The following is a 19,962-nucleotide window of genomic DNA, read 5'->3' as shown; positions in this document are numbered from 1 at the left end:
TGCAAATTCGAGTCCTATTTGCTTACGTTTTTGCAGTGTGTCACATTACACAATAAGAAGTTATTATCCAGCCAGCAATGATATGATCGAGCAGCTGTACCAGACCCTAAATGCCGTCCTCATGTGTCATGAATAGAAGTGGACGACAGCCCTACCATTACCTCTGTTTGGCCTCCGCATTATAAGCAAGCCAGATCTCGACGCATCCTCTACTGAATTTATCTATGGAGAAACACTACAGTTTCCAGATAGTTTGTCGATCCAGCACCCTGCCGGGACGTATCACAGTCACTGCAGTGCATAGCACATTTGAGAGATCGGATCTCGCACATGCGACCGCAACCAATGTCACGACATGGCATGAAGCAACGTTCGTTCATAAAGAGTTGAAGTGTTGCATCCACATCATACTACGAAACAAGCCCACACTCAAGCCACCACATACTGGACCACACAGTGTAGTAGCAAGACAAAACAATGGACATTTAGGTTAATGGCAAGAGAAACACTGTGTCTATCGACCGAGTTAAACCAGCGCTTGTCTTGGAGAAATGTTTAGATGGTAACATTCCCCATAACCGATAAATGCCAATGTCTGAACAGCCACCTCCTTCAACCCGAGCGACGCAGCTACAACGTTAGAAGCAGTCCGGGCGCACTTCCTGGCAATTAACGATGACGACGCTCCGCTTCCCAATCGGGGGTGGGGTGAAGGGCGTGTGTGTGGCTTATGGGCGCTCAACATCGAGGTCATCAGCGGGGTTGAAGGGGAGGTGGTCTGCGTGGCGAGAGGCGATCACGCACCTGTCAGGGAGGGATCAGCTGATCGCTTGCCAGTGTCAGCTGAGTTCGCTAGCTGGCCGCTAGGAGCGATGGCTGACATGGTTATTCCTTGCCGTGGCACACGGACGTTCCGTGGTTTTTGAGTTATCTTGTATGTTATTCCGTTGTTGATTATTTACTGAGATTCTCACTCTCTTAGCTTCAATCAACGAATTGTTTCCTTCAGTTGTGTTAATTTTATTTTCATGTTTCTTGTGATTACTGTAATTTGGAAGCATACTAATTATTAAAGTAAAGTGCATTGAATGTAGGACTCGCCTGAACGCAGTTATTCCACAATAAGAATATGTAATTAAGCCATAATCCTCACGCACAACGAGACTTGCAATATATTCAAACTACCTCGTGAAAGCTTTCTTACAAAGTTTCAAAAACCAGATTTAAGTGATGCCTGCAGCGATGTGATGTTCGCCAACAGATGCCCAGATCTGTGTGTAGACTGGCCTAAAGTATACTAAAATAAAAATTGGGAAGTCACTGTGTCCCTTGTCCGTGTTGTCTCTTTGGTTCTATTGTTGTCCGTTGTCTCTTTGGTTCTATTTATCTGTAGTTACTTTGGTCGTTGGCGGTAAAAGTGTAGTTGAATGCTTTCGGAATAATTTTTTCGATAAAATGAAGGTTGCTGTGGTATGTAAAAGAACAATTTCCATATACAAATTAGTAAAATTTAATTATATGGTAGAAAATGTTTTTTCTTCGGTGACGGGCAGCTGCAAGGAGTCGAAATATTAAGTACGAATTCTTCGGAGTTGAGTTGTCTGCTAGTTTGTTTATCACACATTTTGATTGCTGTGTATTGTATCATTACATAATCTAAAAAAAAAAACTATGTTAAAATAAAGTCATTTAATTAGCTATTACTTCAAGTCTGAAAATAATTTAAATTGTACGTTATCCAGAAAACAGAGAATAATCGTATACTATGTTTCTGTTCACATTCATTGCATGTGATTAAATAAATATAGGTATACGCCCATTTTGTTTGCAAGACCCGTTTTAATTCTTTATGCCCGTGTAGATCAACTGTCTAGAACGTGCATTTGAATGGCATGTGCCAGAGTTTGAGTTTCAATTTGCCCAGGAGTTTCATTACATTCATGTTCTTCCAGTGAGACACAAGAGATCTCCAACTGGTGCTAAGCTTTGTGTCCTGACATTTCATGTGCCATCTTTACCAACTCGTAACCAAATCGCGGTCTTCCATCATAACCTACACCTTGGTCTAATGACGCCGGTCCATGTGTCAGCATAATCTTCTCCGATCTACAAAGAATATGAAATGGTTTCAAAGTTGGCACTCTAAATACGTCACCTCTTTTTCTTTCCTATCAGTGATAGCATGAAACAATTCTTCCATTGGCTAACAGATGCGTTTCCAACCTGTGCACACTAAAGAGGAAACGCTTTCTGACTGGCGCCGCTCGTGTTCTAGAGTGAAGACCTACTCATCATCATTATATTTTATTTGTTTATTCTTTGTCCGTGGACTCTAGATGGCAATTTCCGCCCCCAGGGATATGGAGTAGGAATTTTTATTTACTACAGGATTGTCATACATTATGGAAGTGATTTCCCATTGTTTGACAAGATTGTCATTTAACCAGTTATATGTTAAGTGGCATGTGACATGACACATTGTGAATCTGACCAGCTCATTCATATCAAAAATGGTCATTCAGACCTTGAGTCTTTCTTCCCCTCCTGCATTTATTTCTGTTAATGTATAAACAATAAATGTGCAATAAAAGAAAACAGGGCTAAGCTGTAAAATGAACCATCCAGGCACTGTTTTTGTTCACAGTAAAGCACAACCAAAAACAGCATTGCACCTTCAAGCACATAAAAGGTTATTGCATATTTTCTGTTACAAGATATTTACTTTCCTTTTAAATACTCACTTGAACTGTATTAACATTTCACCATGAGAGAGATGGTTACGTGATTTAAAAAAAAAATAATTTCTTTCATTTAGCTAACTGCGGTTTGTAGATTATTAAAAACCCTTTCGCCCGCTTCACCAGGAGCACTTATTGTCAGTTTGAAATTTCACTGTCTTGCATAATAATTTTCCTTTTGTCTTGTTCCATGGTCATGTATGTCTTTTTTAAGAATGTGAATATCATTTGTTCTCATAGCCATAATATTCTGGTATACATATATATATAGTGAGTACACTGTCATAATATTATACTGCATGATAGCTTGTCTACAGGAGTATCTGGGTGGTATTATTGCTATATACCTGACTGCTCTTTTCTGAATTACAAATATTGTTTTTAAGTATGGTAATGGAAAGTTCTCATAGAAAACAAATAGCTTGGGTTAATGGAGTGGGAGAGAAAGGAGGTAGGGAGTGGGAGGGAAGGTTGGAAAAGAGTGGTTTATGGTCGGGGTGAAAGCAGCAGGTGCATGGAATGGGGATGCAACACACAACTGGCACCAGTGCGAACATGTAGCACACAGTGATGATGATTATGATGATGATGGTGATGATAATGAAGATGATGATGTGAAGGAGTGGATTGGGAAGAGTGACATAACAGAGGAAAGGGAGGCTGGGGATGAAGGCTTGGGTGCAGGACGAGTGGAAGTTAGAGACCTGGGGCTTGGTGGGAGTAGCTAGGACGAACTGAGACCAAGAGGATTAAAGGGACAGAGGATGTGTCACAATGACAGTTCCCCTCAACATAGAGAAGTTGGTGTTGATGGGAACATTCCAGGTGTCACAGTTCCACTGAAATCAGGTGTGTTATACTCAGAAGCATGATGTGCCACTTGGTGGTCAGCTCTGTTCTTGTCGATAGTTTGGTGCTGGCCATTCATTCCGGTGAACAGTTGGCTGATGGTCATGTCAGCTTAACATGCTGTGCCTCTTACCTGTACTCACGCTATCCTAGGATCGTAAGTTGACTCGTCCATCACCACTCCTTTATCCCCATGAACTTCTTTTTCTCTGCATTGTCACCCACTTCAAATCTAGGCCTACTCCTCCATGTCATCGTCATTTTGTGCTACACAAACTCACCAGTGTTGGTGCCATGTTACATTACTGCCCCACGTGCCTAATGCCTCTACCTCCTTTCTCCCCTCAGGCACTCCACCCCACACAATCACTCACCCTAGTTAAGCTGCTGGACTACGGTCCTGGCAAGTGTGTTCATCTGACACAACGTAGTTGTACAGGTGTGTGTACATCCTTCTAATTTTGTTTTGTTTTGTTCTTTATGTGTGAAACATGTAAGTAATATGCTTCAAAATACTCAGCAGGGACTTGTCCATAATCTAATATAGGTTTTCTGAATTTACTTCATAGTTTGTTTTTATGATGAAGGATGCATTAAATATGGCACAAATGTAAACATTAGGATATGATACAGATCAGTCTATTATCACAACCTGTATTTGACATTCACAATGTTGGCTATGCTGACTCACAACCAAATTATCACCTTCCAACCCAACCTAGACCTCAGAATATACTACAGATCAGTCTTTCACTGCAACCAAGATTTTTGGATGCGACTGGAGAAGGGGTGATACCACCAAACCCTTGCTTGAATGTCAGTAAAGCTTTCAGTGCCTGTAATCGATTTATCATCTCTACTGTTTGGTGAGTTGTTTTGCGTATGAGGAAAATCTGTGGTATCATGATAGTTGTTAAAAGTTTGTGCTACTTGCATCTTTAATTGACTTTGTATTTATATTAATATGTATGCTGTACCTTTCGCTCTGGTGTAAAACACGGCATACATTGTTTTAGACTGATTTATGAAAATACTGTTTTGAAGAAGTTACTCATTTGCATCTTCAGTAATCAGGACTGTTTCTTTTTCAAGCTTCTCCTTGCTCTGAGCTGCATAGATAACTGTCATAAGTTTCTGTATTATACTGTCTGGGAGCTTCCTATGAACCGTGCACATTGCCAAGGCTATGTGCCTCAACAACAAACAGGTGCAACAGGAACAGAGGGGTATCTGTATAAAGACAAGACAAACATAAAGAGGGACAGCAGTCTTTCAGTAGTTTGATCAGTAACTGATCTGACTTCATAGCATTATTCAGCATTGCCTGGCTGTGCTGGTACTGTGAATGGTCAAAAAAGGGTGAAACAACAGCCATTATTTTACCTAAAGGCATGCTGCTCTACTGTATGTCTAAATGATGATGGCACACCATTGGGAAAAATATTCTGGATGTAATGTAGTCCCCCATTCAGATCTTGGGGTGGAGATGACTTGGGATGCTCTCGTCAGGAAAAACAAAATAGACTTTCTGCAAGTCATAGCGTGTAATATAAGATCCCTTAATTTGGTAGGTAGGTTAGAAAATTTAAAATGATGATGGGTAGGTTGAAATTAGATACTGTGGGAATCAGGGAAGTTTGGTGGGAGAATGAACATGGCTTCTGATCAACACACAATTACATAGGGGTAATGCAAAAGCGTTTCCAGTAATGACGAAGAAAGTAGGAATATGGCTAAGTTTCTATGAATAGTATAGTGAATGTATTATCATTGGCCAGACAGGCAAGAAGGCAACACACACTATGACAGCATAACTTTATATACCAACAACTCCACCTGCAGATGCCAATGATGAAGATCTTAAAAGAATGTATGATGAGACAAAAGGGAAATGAAAATTTGATCGGGATGGGAGACTGGAATTTGCTAGTAAGAAAACAGAGAGAATAGAGAGAGCATGGACTGGGGTAAAGAACTGGAAGAAGACACTGCTTGGTAGGATTTTGTATACATAGTAATTTAATCACCGCTAACGCTACGTTTAAAAATCGTATGTGGAAGAGACCTGGTGACATAGGAGGTTTCAATTAGATTACATAATGGTATGATACATTCTGAAACCAGATTTTAAACAGCAAAATATACTGTTCAAAAGAATTCAGAGAACATGACTTTAGGCATCTGCTGTACTCCACTGAGCAATCATTGATGTCTAAGTACACTACCAAATTATGCCTTTATCTTTCACAAATTAAGTACGCAGTGTAATATAACTAGGTGTATATCCTTGTTCATTTACATAACAAGAACTGAAACGTCTTACAGTTGTCAAAAACAAAATGAGAACAATCATTCATCCCCTCATCCTAGGGGCTTTTCATTGTACTTTGAGAGCTTCAACAATATGTATGTCTTCTGCATGTGTTTATCATTGCCTGACACCTACATAGCATACCCCATGTAAGTTTATGGAATTCACTCTGTGATCATTCCCATCTTCAGTGAGAGGCTTTGAGAGTTCTCACAGAGGCCATGTTGGACAGGGCATCTACAAACACATCTGTCAAGCATGGACTTTCCATTACTTTAGTATCCTGGATTGGCAAGACATCCCTAGTTATGCTCACCTCATGGGTCCTGTCATTATCATGCATGATAAGTAATTCAGGGCTGCCACTATATGCAGCAGCATATCACATGGTTCAACAGGATCTGTAAGGCAACCGTGGACAACAACAAGATCTGTACAGCTGGCGACATTGATGCCTCCCCACACCATCACAGAACCTTGGTTGAATGTGTCAGTTTCCTGGGCAACATGTGGCAGGTACTGCTGACCATGACATCTCCACACATGAACATGGCCATCACCTTGAGTCAGAGAAAATCGTGATTAATTTGTGAGTAACACATTTTGCCAATGATGAAGTTGCCTGTTGAGATGAGGATGACAGAACTGAAAGTGACCTGTAAGATGATGCTGTGTCAAGCGGGTTACTCGAACAGCATGTGTGGGTCTTAAAGGTCCTTTCTCTAACTTGTCTCTTAAGAGTCTGATCAGACACAGTGGCTCCGGTGGCCATTCTGAGGCTGTATTTCAGTGCTTTGACAATAGACATACAACATAGATATGGCCAACATTGGCCTTCTCATGGGTTTTTCTCCTTTTAGTGTTGCCACAGTCTATGTATGACAGGTGGAGGACATGGGCATCTGCCGCAACATGATGGAAAACCCACCTTCTTGGATCAAACACAGTGCCCTTGTAACTTTCACTGCATTAGGATGTTGCCTTGCACGTGCTTGTTGAATACAAGGTCATCAAGTTACAACTGCCATCTGTGTGCCTCACTAGAGAACACTGGGACACCTGTACTCACTTTCTTCTGAGAGGTTGCCTGATACCGTAACACAACACATAGAAGATGAGTGGCTTTAGCTGTTGCATACATTGTTAATAAAGATCTCAAGCTGTGCAACAAGACCATGGATACCTCCTGTATCCGAATGCATTCAACATACCGGATGTTGATAAATGTGTTCCCCTAATTTTTCTTGAGCTGTGTATGTCCAGGGGCAGATGTAGACTCTGGCCATAATTTAGTGTTTATAACTGCAGATTAAAACAGAAAAAAATCGAGAAAGGTAGGAAATTAGGGAGTGTTGTGACAGTGCCACGAGATTTAAAAGTGCCGCTAAGTCAGTACGCGAACACGGCGATAGAGGCGCTCGGCGAGCGCGGGAGCGCCACCTGGCTATGAACGGCGCCGGCCGCGTGTCACGGCACGGGAGTTGAGTGACAGATTCGAAGTTGGTAGCATGTAACTCGCTATTGCTCTACGTTGTATATCCACGCAATTTATTAGGATTAAAGGTTATAACACTTTTTGGCGACGAGGTCGGATATTTTTGTTCCTGCGTTGTGGATTTGTGTGTTCGTGTCGGGGCAGACATGGAACAGCTTATGCAAGTGCTCATTGAACAGCAAACACAGCTGACAGCTGCTATTCAGGCATTGTCGACGTCGCTTACTCATTGTCTGGCTTCCTCTTCTCCGCCTCCGTTCCCTCCTTACGACGAGGCCGCTGAAGACTGGGAGGATTATGAGAAGTGTTTGCGGCAACACTTCTTGGCTTTCGGCGTAGTCGACGCTCCTATGCGTAAGTAGTTGTTTCTATCTTGGATTTCCCCACGGATCTATCAGCTGCTATCTCAGTTAGCCCCGCTGCGGGAACCTGCCTCTCTGTCCTTCCAAGAAATGTGTGACTTATTGTCTAACTATTACCGAAAAAACACCCACGTTGTTGCCGCCCGCGTGGCGTTCTACCGGTGTCGTAAACAGCCCCATCAATCTTACCGGGCTTGGGTGGTGGAACTACACGGTCCGAGTAGGAAATGTCAGTTTGTCACGGACACTCATCATGAGTCTTATGCTGATTCAGTGGTTAGGGATGCTTTTCTACGGCTTGCTCCTGATAAAGAAGTTCGGCAACATGCCTTACAACTGCCAAACCCGTCGTTGTCGGAAGTTCTAAGCATCGCTCAATCTTTTGAAGTGTCTCACGCTGCTGGTGCGCAAATAGGCGCGTGGTGTGATGTAGGCGCTATACAGACCACTTTCGACAGGGACAATTTGCCTGTTTCCCAGGGGACCGACGATGTGGTGGCGGTTCACTCGCGTCAACAACGTCGCGTTGGGCCGCCACGCTCGCAGCGAAAACAGCAACCACAGAAGCAGGTTCGTTCCGCACTTCCTTCTTGTCCACGTTGTTTCGTACAACATGACAGGGCCGCGTGTCCAAAACGTTGGGCCACGTGTAATTCATGTAGGAAAAAAGGCCACATTGCTTCTGTGTGTCAGTCCCCTATAGTTCCTGTCGACGAGGACGAGGCATCGGACATGGATGTTAACTGTGTGCTTTCTCAAACAAATAAGTTGTTTGTTACTGTTCGTGTTCTGGATAAAGACATTCGCATGCAAGTGGACACTGGCTCTGCAGTAACTCTCATTAATTCTCGCACGTATTTGAAGTTGGGCTCCCCTCCCTTGTCTCCAGTTACGCGAAATCTGTGAACTTATAATAAGCAGAAAATTCCTATCATTGGCCAGTTTGATGCTTCCACTGCCTACAAGTCAGTTGTTAGGCCCCTCACGTTTTATGTGGTGGATCATGCGGGCACTGAAAACCTGTTCGGTTATGATGCTTTCCAGTTGTTCAGGTTCTCCATTGATGATGAGGTGCACCTCATATCTGAGGATATTCCGTATCAACAGCTGGATGGATTGTGTTCTGAATTCTCGTCCGTGTTCTCTGCTGGCCTGGGTCGTGCCAAGAATTTTGAAGCCCACAGTACTCTTAAACCTACAGCTCGCCCTAAGTTTTTCCGGGCACGCCCTATTCCGATGGCGTTGCGTGCACCTGTCAAGGCTGAGATAGACAGGTTAACAGCTTCGGGGATTCTCCTTCCTGTTACCTCCAGTGAATGGGTATCGCCAATCGTGGTGGTTTCTAAACCAAACGGGAGTCTGCGATTGTGTGGTGATTTTAAAGCCACTGTCAATGCTCAGAGCCTCATTGACACTTATCCTCTTCCCCGTCCTGAGGAGTTATTTACCAAGCTCGCTGGGGGCCAGTTCTTTTCCAAACTTATCGGAGGCGTACCACCAGTTGCCGTTGGATGCGTCTTCCAAGGACTTTCTCGTCATCAACACTCCTTGTGGGTTGTATCAGTACCAGCGGTTACCATTTGGCGTCACTAGCGCGCTGGCCATTTTTCAGCGGTTTTTGGAACAGCTCGCGGCTTCCGTTCCCGGCTGCATCAACTACCTGGATGACATTGTTGTCACGGGGGCCTCCACTGAGGAGCACCTTCGCAATTTGCGTTCACTGTTTCGGGTTCTGCATTCGGCTGGGTTGAAGTGCAATCTGGACAAGTCACAGTTCTTCCAACCCTCCATTGTGTATCTTGGTTTCCACTTATCCCGTGAGGGTATACGTCCTCTACGACAGCACGTTGCGGCCATTACCGCTCTACCCCGGCCGTCTACGGTCAAAGAACTGCAGGCGTTTCTAGGCAAGAGTGCTTATTATCACAAATTCATTCCATCCGCGGCGGCGGTGGCTCATCCTCTGCATCAGCTGTTAAGCAAAAACGTTCCTTTCTGTTGGTCCGACAAGTGTGAGCAGGCTTTTGTCCGCCTGAAGGCTCATTTGCAGTCGGCACCTTGTCTTGCCACATTCCATCCGGGTTAGCACTTGGTTCTGGCGATTGACGTGTAACAGTATGGCCTAGGGGCTGTTCTCGCCCATCAGTATGAGGATGGGTTGGAACGACCCATCGCCTACGCTTCCAAGACCCTCAACGATGCCCAACGGTGTTACTCTCAAATCGAAAAGGAGGCACTTGCTATCATTTATGCTCTAAAAAAGTTCAGCGTTTTTTTGTATGGTTCTAAGTTTCACCTCATCACCGACCACAAGCCGCTGGTCTCTCTGTTCAGCCCCTCGGCGTCGCTTCCGTATAAGGCAGCTCACCGCCTGCAACGTTGGGCCTTATACTTATCTCGTTTTCACTATGAGATTCACTATCGCCACGGCCCAGCACGCCAACGCTGACGCGTTGTCGCGTTTGCCGATGGGCCCCGACCCGGTTTTCGATCGAGATGAACTACTCTGTTTCCACATTGATGAGGAAGAACGTCGTGCGGTCGAGGCTTTTCCACTTACAGGTTCGCAGGTCGTGTCGGCTACTGCGCGGGACCCAGTCCTGGGTCAGGTGATCGGTTTTGTTCGACGGGGTTGGCTGGACAGGACCAAGGGCCGGGCATCGGATCTCCTTCGCAACTACCGTGCCTTGCGCCTTTGTCTGTCTGTTCGTGAGGGTGTTGTTCTTCTGGCCACGGATGGCGCATCTCCTCGGGTCGTGGTGCCAGCCTCTCTTCGCAAAGATGTTCTCAAACTATTGCATGAAGGCCATTGGGGGATTTCTCGGACTAAGTCCCTGGCCTGCAGGCACGTTTATTGGCCCGGTATTGATTCGGACATCGCCCACATGGTCGCTGCGTGTGGTCAGTGTGCTCAACAACTGGCTGCACCCCGTACAATGCCCTCTCCTTGGCCTGATCCGGTGCAGCCGCGGGACCGGGTGCACGCTGACTTTGCCGGCCCCTTCCTCGGCACTTATTGACTACTGTTGATTGACGCCTTCTCGAAGTTTCCGTTTGTTGTTCGATATCCGTCGCCCACCGCTGCGGCGACGACGCTGGCTTTGTCCAAAATCTTTGTGCTAGAAGGTCTTCCATCCACGATTGTCACGGACAATGGCCTTCAGTTCTCTTCGCAGGCCTTCCGTGATTTTTGTACTAGACAAGGGATTCATCATGTTACGGCACCGCCCTTCCATCCGCATTCGAATGGGGAGGTCGAGCGCCTTGTCCGCACTTTCAAAAGCCAGATGAAAAAATTCCTTAGTGATTTTTCCACAGATGACGCTCTGTTGCAATTTCTGAGTTCTTATCGCTTCACGCCTCTGGGTGATCGCAGCCCTGCTGAACTCTTGCATGGCCGCCAACCGCGCACTCTACTGCACCTGCTTCACCCTGTCTGGCCTTGTACTGTGTCCCCTAGTGCGGGCAAATACTCGGTGGGCGCCGACGTGTGGGCACGAGGGTATGGATCTCACCCTAAATGGATTCCAGGGGTGGTCAAGGTTCTTCGCGGCCGCCGGCTTTGTGAAATACGTATGGACGACGGCATGGTTGTTCGCCATTACGACCAGATGCGCTCACGAGTGGTGGCCACGCCGGTGCCACCGCCCCTTCTTTCGCCTCCACCAGCCCGAGAAGCCAGTCCTGTCGCTGCTGCCGATCTTCCGTGCGTGTTGCTGCAGCCGACGTCGCTACCGCTACCGCTTCAGAGTACGCTGGAACCGGCCCCAGTCGCGATGCCGCCTTCTCCGAGACCCATCTCGCTGGAGCTCACCCCCAGGTCCACGACACCTATGGATGCTGCTTCGGAGTTTTCACCCATCATCTCGTCCAGTAGGCACGTTCGACGCGCAAGATTCCGTCCTGGACATTTTCGACCATACTCTCATGTTTCTCCGCGGGATCTTCTCGGGGCTTCCCAAGAGGCCATGGATGTCTCCGCACTATCCGTGTCTCCAAGGAAGTGAGAGTGTTTTTTTTTCAAGGGGGGAAAAGTGTTGTGACAGTGCCACGAGATTTAAAAGTGCCACTAAGTCAGTACGCGAACACGGCGATAGAGGCGCTCCGCAGCTCGGCCGAGCGCGGGAGCGCTACCTGGCTATGAACGGCGCCGGCCGCGTGTCACGGCACGGGAGTTGAGTGACAGATTCGGAGTTGGTAGCATGTAACTCGCTATTGCTCTACGTTGTATATCCACGCAATTTATTAGGATTAAAGGTTATAACAGGGAGATGGGACCTGTATAAGTTGAAAGAACCAGAGGTGGTTGCAAGTTTCAGAGGCAGCATTAGGCAATGATTTACTGAAACAGGGGTTAGTAACACAATAGATGATTAGTAGGTATCATTGAGACATGAAATAGTGAAGGTAGCAAAGGATCAAATAGGCTAAAAAACAAAGTTCAGTAGAAATCCTGGGGTAATGTGTAAATCTAGTTGACAAAAGGAGAAAATGTAAAAATGTCTAAAAAAATTAGATTGGCAGGAAGTGCAAAATGGTGTAGCAGGAATGGTATAGAAAGGGTGTAGAATCAATCATATCTACGAGAAAAATGTATGCCATCTACAGGAAGATTGAAGTATGTATGAATATCAAGAGTTCAGATGACAGATCAGTACTATGCAAAGAAGGGAAAATTGAAATCTGGAAGGAATATAGACAAGGCCCATGCAAGGGAAAATAGCTTGAAGGCAATGTTACAAAAAGGGAAAAGGAAGTAGTTGAAGGTGAAATTATAGATACAATACTGTTAGAAGAATTTGACATAACACTATATGACCTCAGTCAAAACAAGACACTTGGAATCGGTGACAGTCCCTCAGAATTACTGAGACCTTGGTGAGAACCAGCTTGAAAAAACTTGAAAAACTATAAGGGGAAAACTGAAGACCTGCCACAATGGGACAGCAGAATAGTTCCATTCAAAAGTAATCACCACATGCATTAAGGGATATATCCCACTGGGAGATGAGACAGTCAATTCGTTTTTCATAGAACACGGTTGGCTGCTGACAGATCCACAACTGCACCCAAGCTGGTATTTCCTCATTGGACTGAAACTAACATCCAGGCATGTCTTCCTTCAGGTCACCTAGGATGTGAAAATCATACAATGAAAGTTCTGGGCTATATGAGAGATGTCGCTGTGTTTCCCAACCATATTGATTGATAGTGTGGATGTGGGTGTTATCATACAACAGGGTGATCCCATCTGACAACATTCCTGCAATTTGACATTATGGTGCGTCGCAGTTTCTGCAAAACTAAACAAAGTGCAAAGTTTCATCATAGTGCTGCAGATTGATTGTGGTTCCACACTTGAGGAATTCAAAGAGTAGAGGTCCGCTGGAGTCGAAGGAGGTTATCAAGACTTTTCCAGAACTTGTGTGAACAGCTTTGGATATCTTTGGTGGGGGAGATGTAGGACGTTTTCACTGTTGGTTTTTGCCATTTGCCCTCTGCTGTTGGAATGCTGTTGGACAGACTCTATCTGTTGCATGATAATGCCTGCCCTTGTTTTGCCAATTGTACGAAGGCTATGTTTCAGCAAATTGGTCAGGAAACACTGTGACATACTCTGTACAGCCTGGTTCATTCAGTATGTGATTTTCACCTCTTTGGTGACCTGAAGAAAGACTTGTGAGGGTGGTAGTTTCAGTCAGACGAGGAAGTACAGGAGTGGGTGCGTTTGTAGAACCGTAAGCGGCTCCGCCCATTGTCTAGGTGTAGCGCCTTTGATTAGTAATCAAAATGTCCTCGGTCCAGGTTTCAAAACACACCACTGCTTAAATTTTGATTATGTAAGAAGTCACACTCATTCTAACAGTGGCTTTGTCAAAGAAAACAGAGGAGTGGACATAGTTTCAGGGAACTCTCTTGTTCTTGGGGTGGGAAACTGCCCGTAAAGGTGGAAGAATCAGCAATGATCAACAACATGAGGATGCAGAACACAGTGGAAACCGCTACGTTAAAGGCACACAATGTGTATCCACAGGACATGTGGCCTGTAATTGAAAGTGTCATGATGATCTCTCCAGTGGCAAAAGATTCTGGAGTAGTCCCCCATTCGGATCTTCGGGAGGTGACTGCCAGTGGGGTGATGTCCATGAGAAAAGATTGAGTAACCAATGAAAGGATAATGTTCTATGAGTCAGGGCATGGAATGTCAGAAGCTTGAACATAGTAGGGAAGCTAGAAAATCTGAAAATGGAAATGCAAAGGCTCAAGTTAGATGCAGTAGGGGTCAGTGAAAAGAAATAGAAAGAAGACAAGGATTTCTGGTCAGATGAATATAGGGTAATATTAACAGCAGCAGAAAATGCTATAATGGGAGTAGGATTCATTATGAATAGGAAGGGAGACCAGAGAGTGAATTACTGTGAACAGTTCAGTGATAGGGTTGTTCTTATCAGAATCAACAGCAAACCAACACTGACAACAATAGTGCAGGTATACATGCCGATGTCACAAGCTGAAGTTGAAGAGATAGAGAAAGTATATGAGGATACTGACTGCATAATACAGTACGTAAAGGGAAACGAAAATCTAATACTCATGGAGGACTGGAATGCAATTGTAGGGGAAGGAGTAGGGCAAAGGTTACTGGAGAATATGGGCTTGGGACAAGGACTGGGAGATAAGAAAGACCAAGTGAGTCCTGTAATAAATTTCGGCTAATAATAGCGAATACTCTGTTCAAGAATAACAAGAGGGGGAGGTATACTTGGAAAAGACCAGGTGATACGGGTAAATTTCAATTAGATTACATCATGATCACACAGAGATTCTGAAATCAGATACTGGATTGTAAGGTGCACACATAGACTCAGATCACAATGTATTAGTGATAAAGAGTAGGCTGAAGTTTGAGAGATTAGTCAGGAAGAATCAATACACAAAGAAATGAGATATGAAAGTACTAAGGAACAACGAGGTATGCTTGAAGTTCTCCAAGGCTATAGATACAGCATTAAGGAATAGCTCAATAGACAGTTCAGTTGAAGAGGAATGAACATCTCTGAAAAGGGCAATCACAGACTTTGGGAAGAAAAATATAGGTACAGAGAAGGTAACTGCAAAGAAACCATGGGTAGCAGAAGACATACTTCAGCTGATCAACGAAAGAAGGAAGTACAAAAATGTTCAGTGAAGTTCAGAAATACAAGTTGCTGAGGAATGAAATAAATAGGAAGTGCAGGGAAGTTAAGATGAAATGGCTGCAATGAAAAATGTGAAAAAATCGAAAAAGAAATGATTGTCGGAAAGGCTGACTCATCATATAGGAAAGTCAAAATAAGCTTTGGTGAAATGAAAAGCAAGGGTGGTAATATTAGGAATGCAATGGGAATTCCACTGTTAAATGCCGAGGAGCGACAGAGTATAGGTGGAAAGAGTACATTGAAGGCCTCTCTGAGGGGGGAGATTTGTCTGATGTGATAGAAGAAGTAACAGGAGGTGATGTACTGTAGAAGAGATAGGAGATCCAATTTTATAATCAGAATTTAAGAGAGCTTAAAGGACTTAAGGTCATATAAGGCAGAAGGGACAGATAGCATTCCATCAGAATTTCTGAAATCATTGGGGCAAGTGGCAGCAAAACGGCTATTCTCATTGGTGTGTAGAATGTATGAGTCTGGTGACATACCATCTGACTTTTGGAAAAATATCTTCCACACAGTTCCAAAGACTGCAAGAGCTGAAAAGTGTGAGAATTACAGCACAATCAGCTTAACAGCTCATGCATCCAAGTTGCTGACAAGAATAATATACAGAAGAATGGAAAAGAAAATTGAGGATGTGTTAGATGACGATCAGTTTGGTATTAGGAAAGGTAAAGGCAAGAGAAGCAATTCTGACATTGTAGTTGATAGTGGAAGCAAGACTAAAGATAAATCGAGACACATTCATAGGATTTGTTGCCCTGGAAAAAGCATTCAACAATGTGAAGTGGGTCAGATGCTCTAAATTCTAAGAAAAATAGGGGTTAGCTGTAGGGAGAGACTGGTAACATACAGTATGTACAAGAACCAAGAGTGAATGATCAAGAAAGAAGTGCTCAGATTAAAAAGGATGTAAGACAGGGATCTAGTCTTTTGCCCCTAATGTTAAATTTGTACATCGAAGAAGCAGAGATGGAAATAAAAGAAAGGTTCAGGAGCGGAATTAAAAATAAAGGTGAAAGGATATCAGTGATCCAATTCGCTGATATCAATTCTGTCCTTAGTGAAAGTGATGAAGAATTACATGAGCTGCTGAATGAACAGTCTAATGATTACAGACTATGGATTGAGAGTAAATCGAAGAAAGACTAAAGTAATGAGGAGCAACAGAAATGAGAACAGCTAGAAACTTAACATCAGGACTGATAGTCATGAAGTAGATGAAGTTAAGGAATTCTACTTCGTAGACAGCAAAATAACCAATGACGGATGGAGCAAGGAGGACATCAGAAGCAGACTAGCACTGGCAAAAAATGCATTACTGACCAAGAGAATTCTCCTAGTATCAAACATAGGCCTTAATTTGAGGAAGAAATTTCTGAGAAGGTATGTTGGACTACGGCATTGTATAGCAGAGAAACACGGACGGTGGGAAAACTGGAACATAAAAGAATTGAAGTATTTGTGATGTGGTACTACAGACAAATATTGAAAATTAGATAGAATTATAATGAAGGAATGAAGAAGTTCTGTGCAAAATCAGAGAGGAAAGGAATATGTGGAAAACACTGACAAGGAGAAGGGACAGGATTATAGGATATCTGTTAAGGCATCAGGGAATGAATTCCAGGGTATCAGAGGGAGCTGTAGAGGACAAAAACTGTAGAGGAAGACATAAGAGTGGTTGGTTTGTGGGGATTAAAGGGACCAGACTGCTACGGTCATCGGTCCCGAAGACATAAGACTGACATACATCCAGCGAATAATTGAGGACATAGGTTGCAAGTGGTACTCAGAGAGGAAGAGGTTGGCACAGGAGAGGAATCCATGTCGGACCACATGAAACCAGTCAGAAGACAGAAGACTCAAAAACTAGGGGGGAGGGGGTGGCTGACCATGTTCTATGAAATGGGAATTGGTCATCTCCTTTCCCAGTTGGTTAAATGTCTTAACGTGTGTGATGATTACTTCTGAATATAACCCTTCCATGGTCCCGTTGTGTAGGTGTTCGGCCTTCATTGGACTGCCTGTCCTATTCCGTATGGTACGCAGACTTCAAGATGAGTATACATATTCCAGTTCCAAAGAAGGTTAGTGTGCGTGCAGGTGTGATAATTACTGAACTATCAATTAAATAAATCATACTTGCAAAATACTAACGCAAATTATTTACAGAAGAATTGGAAAACAAGTAGAAGTTGACCTTGACAAAGATGTTTTGGTTCTGGAGAAATGTAAGAACTTGCAAGGCAATACTGACCCTGCGGCTTATATAGAAGACTGACTGAAGAAAGGCAAAACTGCATTTATACCATTTGTAGATTTAGAGAAAGCTTTTGACCGGAATACACTCTTTGAAATATAGCAGTGACAAAATACAGGAAACTAAAGGTTGTTTAATACTTGTACGGATACCAGACAACAATTATAAGAGTCATAGGGTATGAAAGGGAAGCAATAGTTGAAAAGGGAGTGAGACAGGGTTGTAGCCTATCCCCAATGTTATTCAGTCTTTACATTGAGTTATCAGTAAAGGAAATCAAGTAGAAATTTGGAGAGGGAAAAGAATTTAAAACTCTGAAGTTTGCCAAAGACATTGTACTATAATTCTGATAGAGGCAGCAAAGGACTCGGAAAAGCAATTGAATCGAATGGATAGTGTCTTGAAAAAAGGTTATAAGACTAACACTACCAAAGGTAAAGTAAGAGTTATGGAATTAGTCAAATTTAATTAGCTGATGATGAAGGAGTTGAATTAGAAAATGAGACACTAAAAGTAGAAGATGAGCCCTGCTACTTGGTAGCAAAATAACAGTTGATGTTCGAAGTGGAGAAAATATAAAATGTGGACTGGTTATAGAATTTCTGAAAAAGAGGAGTTTCTTAACATCTAATATAAATTTAAGTGTTGTTGTTAATGTTGTTGTTGTGGTGGTCTACCCATCTAATCTTCAGCATTCTTCTGTAGCACCACGTTTCGAAAGCTTCTATTCTCTTCTTGTCTAAACTATTTATTGTTCAAGTTTCACTTCCATACATGGCTACACTCCATACAAATACTTTCAAAAACGACTTCCTAACACTTAAATCAATACTCGATGTTAACAAATTTCTCTTCTTCAGAAATACTTTCCTTGCCATTGCCAGTCTACATTTTATATCCTCTCTACTTCGACAATCATCAGTTATTTTGCTCCCCAAATAGCAAAACTCCTTTACTACTTTAAGTGTCTCATTTCCTAGTCTCATTCCCCCAACATCACCCTACATAATTTGACTACATTCCATTATCTTTGTTTTGCTTTTGTTGATGTTCATCTTATACCCTCTTTTCAAGACACTGTCCATTCCATTCAACTGCTCTTCCAAGTCCTTCGCCGTTTCTGACAGAACTACAATGTCTTTGGCGAACCTCAAAGTTTTTATTTCTTCTCCATGGATTTTAATACCTACTCCGAACTTTTCTTTTGTTTCCTTTACTGCTTGCTCAATATACAGATTGAACAACATCGGGGAGAGGCTACAACCCTGCGTTACTCCCTTACCAACCACTGCTTCCCTTCCATGTCCCTCAACTCTTGTAACTGCCATCTGGTTTCTGTACAAATTGTAAATAGCCTTTCGCTCCCTATATTTTACCCCTGCCACTTTCAGAATTTGAAAGAGAGTATTCCAGTCAACATTGTCAAAAGCCTTCTCCAAGTCTACAAATGCTAGAAACATAGGTTTGTCTTTCCTTAATCTTTCCTCTAAGATAAGCCGCAGGGTCAGTATTGCCTCACGTGTTCCAACATTTCTACGGAATCCAAACTGATCTTCCCCGAGGTCGGCTTCTGCCAGTTTTTCCATTCGTCTGTAAAAAATTCGCGTTAGTATTTTGCAGCTGTGACTTATTAAACTGGTAGTTCGATAATTTTCACATCTGTCAACACCTGCTTTCTTTGGGATTGGAATTATTATATTCTTCTTGAAGTCTGAGGGAATTTCGCCTGTCTCATACATCTTCCTCACCAGATGGTAGAGTTTTGTCAGGACTGGCTCTTCCAAAGCTGTCAGTAGTTCTAATGGAATGTTGTCTACTCCCGGGGCCTTGTTTCGACTCAGGTCTTCCAGTGCTCTGTCAAACTCTTCACACAGTATCATATCTCTCATTTCATCTTCATCTACATCCTCTTCCATTTCCATGATATTGTCCTCGAGAACATCGCCCCTGTATAGACCCACTTCCACCTTTCTGCTTTCCCTTCTTTGCTTAGAACTGGGTGTCCATCTCGGCTCTTGACATTCATGCAAGTGGTTCTCTTTTCTCCAAAGGTCTCTTTAATTTTCCTGTAGGCAGTATCTATCTTACCCCTAGTGAGATAAGCCTCTACATCCTTACATTTGTCCTCTAGCCATCCCTGCTTCGCCATTTTGCACTTCCTGTCGATCTCATTTTTGAGACGTTTGTATTCCTTTTTTCCTGCTTCACTTACTGCATTTTTGTATTTTCTCCTTTCGTCAATTAAATTCAGTATTTCTTCTGTTACCCAAGGATTTCTACTAGCCCTCATCGTTTTACCTACTTGATCTTCTGCTGCCTTCACTATTTCATTCCTCAAAGCTACCCATTCTTCTTCTACTGTATTTCTTTCCCCCATTCCTGTCAATTGTTCCCTTATGCTCTCCCTGAAACTCTGTACAACCTCTGGTTCTTTCAGTTTATCCAGGTCCCATCTCCTTAAATTCCCACCTTTTTGCAGTTTCTTCAGTTTTAATCTACAGTTCATAACCAATAGGTTGTGGTCAGAGTCCACATCTGCCCCTGGAAATGTCTTACAATTTAAAACCTGGTTCTTAAATCTCTGTCTTACCATTATATAATCTATCTGAAACCTTTTAGTACCTCCAGGGTTCTTCCACGTATACAACCTTCTTTCATGATTCTTGAACCAAGTGTTAGCTATGATTAAGTTATGCTCTGTGCAAAATTCTACTAGGCGGCTTCTTGTTTCATTTCTTAGCCCCA

At 43.3% G+C, this 19,962-nt stretch overlaps 1 protein-coding gene across 1 annotated transcript in view; it reads left to right on the top strand.

Annotated features, from left to right (window-relative positions):
* Positions 1-1,323: 1,323 nt before the first annotated feature.
* LOC124622876 (carbonyl reductase [NADPH] 1-like) overlaps positions 1,324-19,962 on the top strand; it is a 73,650-nt gene continuing 55,011 nt past the window's right edge. The window contains exon 1 of the mRNA XM_047148672.1: positions 1,324-1,470. Coding sequence (XP_047004628.1) covers positions 1,456-1,470 — 15 coding nt within the window. The 5' untranslated portion in view covers positions 1,324-1,455. The remainder of the gene's footprint in view (positions 1,471-19,962) is intronic.

Source organism: Schistocerca americana, chromosome 1 (genome assembly GCF_021461395.2).
Source record: "Schistocerca americana isolate TAMUIC-IGC-003095 chromosome 1, iqSchAmer2.1, whole genome shotgun sequence".
NCBI lineage: Eukaryota > Metazoa > Arthropoda > Insecta > Orthoptera > Acrididae > Schistocerca > Schistocerca americana.
Note: the sequence above shows the minus strand (reverse complement) of the source record. Positions and strands in the feature narration are given on the sequence as shown.